Below are 9,838 nucleotides of genomic sequence, written 5' to 3'. Positions count from 1 at the left end.
AGATTTAAGTGTGGAGGTCATATGGTATTCTAAAATACTACTATAGTATTACATGTTTGATCCTAGGGCTTCCTGGTGTACGAAATCGATGAGTTTTTAGACTTTTTGTTATTGTTTATTATCATAAAATACTCCTATAGTATTTTAAACTTTAGGTTTGGTTCTAATGTTCCTTTGCATGTATGGTTGGTAAGTTTTAGACTTGTTACCACACACTATCACTCCCACACATGTTGGTCATATCTCAAATAAATACAGTTGATCAGGCTCTATTTATTCCAGATATGATTACATAATTGTCCAGGTTTGATTGTAGTGTTCAACATCTAAATACTTTGGTTTTGTTCTTATTATGATACGTTTTAGAAAGTATGTATACTTTTATAAAATACTTATATCTTTAAAGTATACTTTTAGTCAGAGTGTTTTAGTCCCATTGTATTTATAGTTGTATATCTTGTATGGTTAGATATACTAGTTCACTATAAACAATGCTCTGATACCAATCTGTCACACCCCCGAACCAGGACGACGGAAACGTCCGGGGTCGGTTGACATCATTGTGTAGTATCATAAAAATTGAATATGAATGAAACATAGCAAGAAAACATCATGCATTACAATATACCAACATTCATTGTTTTACAAATTGTACTTGTTTATCAATTACAATATACCAACATTCAGAATTATTTAGTCCCTTGCTGGGTTTATAGTTACATATCAATGTGTGGTTAGATATGCCAGTTCACTATAAACAGTGCTCTGATACCAACCTGTCACACCCCTGAACCAGACGGTGGAAACGTCTGAGGGCTCGCGTGACTTAAATTGAAATATCATCACAATGAATATATATGAAACATAACACATGCATCACCAACCATTACATAGTACAACTGGCATTGTTTACATCGAGTACAAGGTTTACATTACATGATTTCAAAATATAAAGTGTGTGGTGATTAGCTACTACAAAAGAAAACTTTCAACACACCGGATGCCTCCTTGTCTAATGATTACCTGAGAATACAAGTTATTTTGAAAACGGTCAACATATATAATGTTGGTGAGTTCATAAGTGTGTTTGAGGTAAAGTAGTTTATGTCATTGGCAAAACCCAGAAAATCCGATATTTTCTGTAATAAAACTTTCTTGAAAAATATTGTGATGATCCTGTAAGTATATGCGTGAATGATTTCAAAACATGAATAAATGAGAAGTTTTGCATTATAATGTTTGAAAGTACAAGTGAGTAAGATTTATTTCCCCGGAAAACCCGATGTCTTCTGAATAAAAGTTATGATTGTTTTGCTTTATTGAATCGTTACATCAAATGAATATGATTTCCCTTGATTAATGATCTTCCTTTGACTAATGATTTCCCTTGATTAATGATTTCCCTTGATTAATGATTTCCCCTGATTAATGATGTCGGATTTCTACGTGAGTCGTTATAACCATGCATGATAATGACTAGTTCGTCTGTCTTAGTATTCTAATGAACACCGAATTTTGATCTTAAGACTTTGTCACCCTAGACTGGCCGAGTCTAACTGTAGCGAACAACTTAGGTGTGGGGGAGTCACCCCCGTATAGATCTATACACAAACTCTCGCTCTCCTTGTAGGAGACTTTGATTACAACTACAGACTACGACCGACACTTAATGGTGTCACCCGTTATTACTCACTCAATCCACATGAGTTTGATTAACCTTGATTAATGATCAAATTTTATTTTATACGAAAAGAAGGTAAGCCTAACAGACGAGGAGAAGAGGACTACTAGGCCCTACTAATTTCGTATGTTATATAGGCTGTCGAGTATACGAAAAGCGCGTTGGCCCCTTTCGCATATAATTTACTTGGACCTTACTAGTAATGCATAATGGGCCACTGAGGCCCAATAGCACGTAAAAACCATTGAGGGTCCATTAAGCATGTAATTGGGTCACAGGAGGCCCAATAACATGTATTATTTATGTTGGGCCCAAAAGCCATGTTAATGAGTCACGAAGGCCCATTAAGCATGTTTAGAATCTCTCAAGCCCAACCACTTGAACGTTTACTTGTTTTATATAGAATTAATGTTGCGAGTTATTTAATCGATGTGTCGTATAATTCACGAATTTGTTTTATAACGATTTATAGATTTGTAAAAATAACTATTTTTCTATTTACAACCCATAAGTTATAAAGTTTTTCATATTTTGACCAAATTTTTATTATCAACTTAATTGACCAAAAACATTAGTTTGACCTATTCAGCCCCTTATTTTTGTAAAGTTGGCAATTTTTGCCCTCTTTATAAAAACATGACATTTTAGGTCCTTGAACCATTTTTCTTGACATCTTTGACCCATAGACTTGTTTAAGTAATGTTTTTAGCTCAAAATTTACTCTTTGGCAGTTTCAGCCCTTTCAGCAAACAGTTTTTCAGTTAAAGTCCAAACTTTCGCAACTTTTACAATTTTGACCCAAATTCCAAAAACTTTACATTTTTGATCCTTTTTGGAAAAAAAATCATTTTAACCCCTGAAATAGTTTTGTTTACCCTTTTCTCCCCTGTTTTGAGAAATTTACCATTTCAACCCCTTGAAAATCACATTTTTCGTAATTTTTGGGCCTATGGGCCGAAAAGCCCAAAATTTGGCCCATTAGGCTACAAATCACATTTCTAGTCCTTTAAAGAGCATAATATTCATAAAAACATTTATTTTAACTGTTTTGACTCTTTTGGTCCTTAAGAAAACCGTGAATGACAATTTTTAACCCAACTTTTGTTTATTTGACAAATATAGTCCAAAAATGAATTTTATGTTGCACTATGTTTATTATAACCTTAGAGGGTAATTTTTCTTGACTTGTTTAGTGTAATACATCTTAGATCATGTTTATTTTCCTTCTTGTGCCATAGATCTCGAGATTTCTTTCCTTTTTGTTACCTATTTACCACATAAACACATGAAATCACACATAACATACACATACACATAGATCTACACATTTTACTTGTATTCTCCCCCATAAAACTTGTGAAAACCGAAAATAGAGGGGTATGAACTCACCTTTGCTAGTTATTTTCGATTTGAAGAAGAAAGGGAAGAGTTTGATGTTATTTTTCGGCCCTAGCAAGCTTTCTTGGGTTGATTTCGAACTTAAGAAGCTTCTAAGAAGTAGATCACGAAAATGGTGTGAGTTAGGAAGAAGTTTTGATGAAATAAAGAGACTAGGTTATGGATCTAAACAATAACTTACCAATGATGATGATCATTATGGAATAACCTCCTTGAAGAGCCCTAACTCTCGAAAATTTTGAAGGAGAAGTGAAGAAGTTGTTGTGAGTTCTTGAGAGGATTTAGAAGTGAAATAAGTGTGTGTGTGTGTGTGTGTGTGTGTGTTGATACTCTCGGCCGAAACTAAGAACTAAGAACTAGTAACATTCATTAAGCGTTTTAAAACAATAACTAAGAACTACTTGGTGGATTAACGGACGGGTTGATTTGTTTCATAAAGCCCGCCAATTGTTGTTGCACTTGCAATTCCTTTTCACGTCGCATTTGTTGCATTTGCAAATCCATTTGACTTTTGCTTTCATCTATGCCTTGTTGCATATTTGACACTTGTTGTCGCAACTCATTTACATAAAAATAGCAAGACAAACACATGTAGTTAGTAAATGTAATTCAACTTTAAACCACGATAGCAATGTACTTTAAATTTAATTCATTATAAGAACACACTACACATAATAGCAAAGTACATTGTTTTTAATATCCATAATAGCAACATACTTTAATTTTCATCTATAATAGAAACATACTTTATTAACAATATAGCTAACTTTAAATATTCATAATAATACATACTATATTTTTACCCATTAAAGCATTGTACTTTACATTTCCAATCCATAATATCAATGTACTTAAATTACTATCAATAACAACAATTTACTTTACCTACTATCAATAATAGGAACAAAAATAATTTTCACCCATTATAACATTGTGTTTTACCTAATTTAATAATATCAATATATTTCAATTTTCATCCATAACAACAATGTACTTTATCTAATATCAACATACTTTTTTATCCATATCAGCAATGTACCTCTTTACTTAATTTTTTCCTCTATAAAACATTATGCAAATAACTGTACCTCTTGTTGTGACTTTGTAAAGTCATCAACAAATGAAGTTGACCCAAAAGAATATGCACCCATCATCAGAAAGTGAAGATATGAGGATCATGCCCCATAAATAGGACCCTTTTGTTTCCTGTCTTTCCTAACCAATTGTGTTTGGGTCCATAATTTAGGATCATTCACATTATGTTGAGTAGGACCATCACCATATTTTTTAAATAGGGCTTTGTTATATGATTCCTACAATAAATGAACGCTTTTGTCATTGTAATAAAAACTAATGTTAGTAGATACATAAAAAGATAAAGATAACTTACGATCGCCACCCTAGATGTCCCATTCGCGAAAGCCACTGGCGCATCTTTATCTCCCCCAAAATATATTTTATTTGATTCGGCGGTAAGATGTGTCTTATAATAAAGATCAATGACGAGGGTTGTTCAGCCGTCAACTCTTTCTATATAAACGACACAACAAAATTGATATAATTAGTGTTAAAAGAAAAACATATGACTAAAATCTATAACTATGATTACTTACCAATTTAAGATTTAAGACGGTGCTCCTCGAATCCAATGCTACCACCCGTATGTCCGGATGTCCACCAGTGTTGCGGTTGTTTTCTGCTTACTGACTTCTTTTTCCACTCAACTGTGTCCCATTTCTATAAAAAAATATATATATGTAAAGTTATAATACATAATAAAGAACAACAAAATAAGCAATAATGTATTAGATCGCTTACCCTACACAAACGCCGCCACACATCTCTATGTATGACATTAGGATTGAAATTTTCAAGAATCTCAAAGTTATCATTAATCTGTGCGATAACATGCCTGAACTTTCTCGCAGACTTTATCGATGCTTTCCCGGCATCCTTCATTCTAACCCATTATAGAAAAAATCACTAGCAGGCTCTTTATTGTGGCCTGTTATCCCATAACCATATGCAATACCATTCCCAACATTATGTACCACCCATGTAACTGCTATAGCATCAGTCAAGCCTATTTGGGGATTAATGGCACCCATGCTACTACTCCCTGAAAATCCCGACCTTAATGTCCCCGGCAAAGGGATGCGTGGAAGGCCATTAGGGTCAGGCGATGACTTGGATCCCGATAGAGAACCATCCTTAAAACCGTTGCGTGGAAGGTAACTAGGGTCGGGATGTTGTCCTTTTACAGGGGTATTTGTGTCTTTATGCAGAAAGTAACACAACAGGGGACAAAAGTTGAATATCACAATGAACAAAGTTAAAAGAGAAATGGGACAAGAAAGTTAAACACACAGGGCATGGGCAGAAAGCTGCAAATTTCTTATTCATAAACTGGAATAGAAAAGAGGATACAAACACCTCGTACATACTTGACTATTTAAGTAAAAACTTTGCATAAAAATAGAAACAGCTAGCTAGAGACCAGGGGACACTAACCCACATGACTTGACTTATTCTTTTCTACTAAAAGCTAAGGAAATTAAATAAAACATGCACAAGCTAAAATATGACCTGTACTCTGAATTACTTTAACACTTTCCCCCTTAATTCAGAGCTTGACACTTGCTTCACTCCAATCAAGTTGCGCATTTCCTCATGTTTCACTTTTTCCATCGCTTTGGTGAGGATGTCTGCCTTTTGGTTCTTGCTACATACATGCTTCACGATTACCTCACCATTTTCAACACATTCTCTAATGAATTGAAACCTTATGTCGATGTGCTTACTTCGACCATGAAACATCGGGTTCTTCATGAGGTCAAGGGCTGACAGGTTATCAACATACAAGACTGCAGTGGTATGTTTTGACTAGTTAAGGGAGTGAGAAGGAGGCGCAACCAAATGCCTTGACATACTGCCATTGTGGCTGCTATGAATTCTGCCTCACATGAAGATAAAGCCACAACTCGTTGTTTCTGAGATGCCCAAGTAACCAGATTACCATTCACATAAAAGACCATTCCCCCACATGAAGATATAGTGATTTTTCTTTCTCCTTTAGTATAAACTATGTCATAATCTAAAGTGCCCTTTACATACCTTAGTATCCCCTTCACTGCTTGGAGATGCTTCAAGGTTGGTTTCTCCATGAATATACTGACTACACCAACTGCAAAGCTTATATCCGGGCGAGTGTGTGTTAGATACCTAAGGCCTCCCACTATGCTCCTGTGTTCAGTGGGATTTACTAATTCTCCTTCTTCATCTTTTCTTAGCTTCAGTTTGTGTTCCATCGGGCTCTTGGTGGGATTACAGTCTAGCATTCGAGTCTTGGCCAGCATGTTCTTAGCATATGACTCTTACTTTAAAGTGATACCTATTTCATTTTGTCTCACTTCAATTCCCAAATAATAAGACAATAACCCAAGGTCACTCATCTCAAATTTTGCGTTCATCTCCTTTTTGAACCCATCAAGATGCTCTTGGCAGCTCCCTGTTACTATTAAATCATCCACATATACCCCAACAATCAAGTTCTTTTCACCTGTTTTTCTTGTGTAAACTGAGTATACTTGTAGACACCTTTTGAAACCCAAACTTTTCAAATACTTGTCTAAGCATGCATTCCATGCCCTTGGCGCCTGCTTTAACCCATAAAGTGCCTTCGACAGCTTGTAAACTTTCTCTGTTTCTCCTTCTTTCTCGTAGCCTTCAGGTTGTGATACATACACTTCCTCCTCCAATTTTCCATTTAGGAATGTTGATTTCACATCAAGATGGTGCACCCACCATCCATTAGTTCCTACTAAAGCTAGAATGAGGCGTACTGTTTCAATTCTGGCCACTGGAGCGAAAACCTCGTCATAGTCGATTTCGTGTTTTTGGATGTACCCCTTTGCCACAATCCTCGCTTTGTGCTTTATGATCTTCCCAGTTGGGTCTCGCTTTAACTTGTACACCCATTTTAAACCTATGGGATTTCGATTCTTTGGAAGATCGACTAACTTCCAGGTGTTGTTTTTTTCAATTGATGCCAATTCGACATCCATGGAAGCTACCCATTCGCTTCTGAGTATGATGTTAGTTCTCCATCATTACGAATCATCAGGAGTTCTTCCGGGGGAAAATTAATTTCATTAGTATTCTCATATAACTCTGTGAGCAGCCGGTATCGCTTCGGGGCACCACCGCCTATGGAGCTTGAGGCGGTGCTGGCAGATGCTATCGGACTTGGAGTATTTGGTGTACCAGGTGAATTAGGTGTACCCGATGTATCAATAGGTGAATTATGTGGGCTTGACTCAGAGTTGACTTCAAAATTAATGGGCTGAGAGTCTTCGGCCCACTCATCATTACTTGGAGACCCAATCTCTTGTTGTGGGGTATCCGACTCCCACTCGACTTCGTCATCATAAACCTCGTCCAGGTTAAAACCTTCAACAGTGAAACTTATACCTGGTACCTTTTTAATTGTAGTACACTTCTCCCACTCCCAACCTTGTTGTTCATCAAAGACTACATCTCTACTCACGTAGATCTTCCCTGTATCTCGGTCCAGTAACCTGTACGCCTTCGTTCCCTTTTCATTTCCCAGATTAACCAATCGTACACTCCTCTCATCTAATTTATTCAGATGATTCTTTGCAATTCTCATATGGGCGATACAACCGAACACCCTAAAGTGTTCAACATTCGGCTTTCTTCCGGTCCACATCTCGTAGGGAGTCGAGTCCTTTAAAGATTTCGTGTGTGCTCTATTTAGGACATAAACTGAATGAGTTACAGCTTCACCCCATAAACTATCTGGAATCCTTATAGTCTTCAAGTTACATCTGACCATCTCTAATACCGTTTGATTCCTTCTCTCTACAACCCCGTTTTGTTGTGGGGAGAATGGAGATGTATATTGTCTCTCCAACCCTGTTTCATTGCAATATGTGATGAATTTGTTTGACAAAAATTCACCACCACGGTCTGTTCTGAACATCTTCAAGTTCTCCCCAGTCTCTACTTCTACCTTCCTCCTGAAGTTCTTAAAAACTTCAAAGACCTCATCTTTTGACTTTAGCAAATAAACCCAATTACTCTGCTAAAGTCATCAACAAGTAGCATGAAGTAACGATTCGCTGAGGGTGTAGGAGGTGAAACAGGGCCACAAAGATCACCATGAACTAGATCTAGTCTTTTTCTTTGCTGTATAATTAGAGTGTGATGAGAATGGTTTTCTTACTTGCTTTCCCACTAGGCACCCTTCACAGGGTTGTGCAGGAATATTAACCTTTAGCATCCCTTCTATCATCTTTTTCTCGTGCATATGCTTTATAGAGTTGAAGTTAACATGACCCATTCTCATGTGCCACAGCCGCGATGGATCATTGAATTTTGCTATCAAGCATACTCCTTTGACCTCTTCTAACTCTATTTTATAGAGTCTATTTGAGGACCTTCTGACCTTCATCAGTAGTATCCCAGTAACATCATGGACCCACAAAAATGGATCCTTGATTCTTATTTCATCTCCACCTTCTGCCAATTGTCCCAAACTTATTATATTACTACGTAAGTCTGGAATGTAATACACTTCATTAAGTTTTCGTTGGCTTCCATCCTTGCACTGAAAGACAATTGAACCATTTCCTTCAATTCGAACTTTTGCATCATTCCCAAACTTCACATATCCTTGAATTGACTCATTCAGATTTCTAAACTTGCACTTATCTCCAGTCATGTGATTACTAGCCCCTGTGTCAAGATACCATATACTTGACTGCTTGAAGGTGTCACCTTGTGATCTTAACTGTGGGGTCACATTTTCCTCATTGAGAAACACTTCACCATGTTCGAAGGTTGATAGAAGCAAAGCGGGTTCATGGTCTTGTATCAGATTGCTTTCTTGATTTATTTCTCTTCTGGGATTCTTACATTCAGTTGCATAGTGTCCAAACTCCTGGCAGTTGTAACATTGGATTCCACTCTTGTCTTGGCTACCAGATGCTTGGTCATTGCCTTCCTTTTGATGAAATGAACCCCTCTACCACGACCTCCACGACCACCAGTCCTACCTCTGCCTCTGCCTCTGCCTCGACCACATGAGTTTCCAATACTACCCCTATTTGACTTCTGCTTGGTTTCTCCATCTGTTTTCTTCTTGACCCTCTCTAACCATTCTTTATGAGTCAATAGAAGTTTCCTTTCATCACTCTATCCATGACCTTTCATCCTCTCTTCATGAGCTTTCAGTCTTCCAATCACTTCCTCAGCTGACATTGTTTCTAAGTCTCCAAATTGCACCAGTGTAGAGGCAATTTGAAGGAACTTAGATGACACAACCCTTATCAGTTTCTTCACCACATAGGACTCTTCTATGGTATCCCCTAAAGTGCGCAAAGTGCTCACTGTGTTGATCACCTTCACAGCAAACTCATCAACACCTTCCGATTCCTTCATACTCAATGCCTCAAATTCAGTCTTCAACGTCAAAATTCTTGCAGTCTTGACTCTATCTGCTCCCACGAACATTGTTTTTATTGCTTCCCAGGCTTCTTTGGCTGTTTTCTTCTTAGCCAAGGATAGTAGAAGGTCTTATTGTATTCCTTGATGGATGGCTGCAAGTGCCATCTTATCCTTCTTCACTTCTGCCACAGTGTTTGATGTCCTGGGTTCCACTGCATCCCACACTCACTGGGCTTGCATGAAGACCCTCATCTTGATAGCCCAAGCAGAGTAGTTACTTTTTGACAGAAT

At 37.2% G+C, this 9,838-nt stretch overlaps 1 protein-coding gene across 1 annotated transcript; it reads right to left on the bottom strand.

The window, feature by feature from the left end:
• Window positions 1–9,295: 9,295 nt before the first annotated feature.
• Window positions 9,296–9,613, bottom strand: LOC145164143 (uncharacterized). The gene has a single exon (XM_079082869.1). It carries the CDS (start codon window positions 9,611–9,613, stop codon window positions 9,296–9,298), a length of 318 nt encoding a protein of 105 aa, XP_078938995.1.
• Window positions 9,614–9,838: the final 225 nt, after the last annotated feature.

The sequence above is a fragment of the Lactuca virosa genome, chromosome 3 (genome assembly GCF_052849685.1).
Source record: "Lactuca virosa cultivar CGN04683 chromosome 3, Lactuca_virosa_CGN04683_v6, whole genome shotgun sequence".
Classification (NCBI taxonomy): domain Eukaryota; kingdom Viridiplantae; phylum Streptophyta; class Magnoliopsida; order Asterales; family Asteraceae; genus Lactuca; species Lactuca virosa.
Note: the sequence above shows the minus strand (reverse complement) of the source record. Positions and strands in the feature narration are given on the sequence as shown.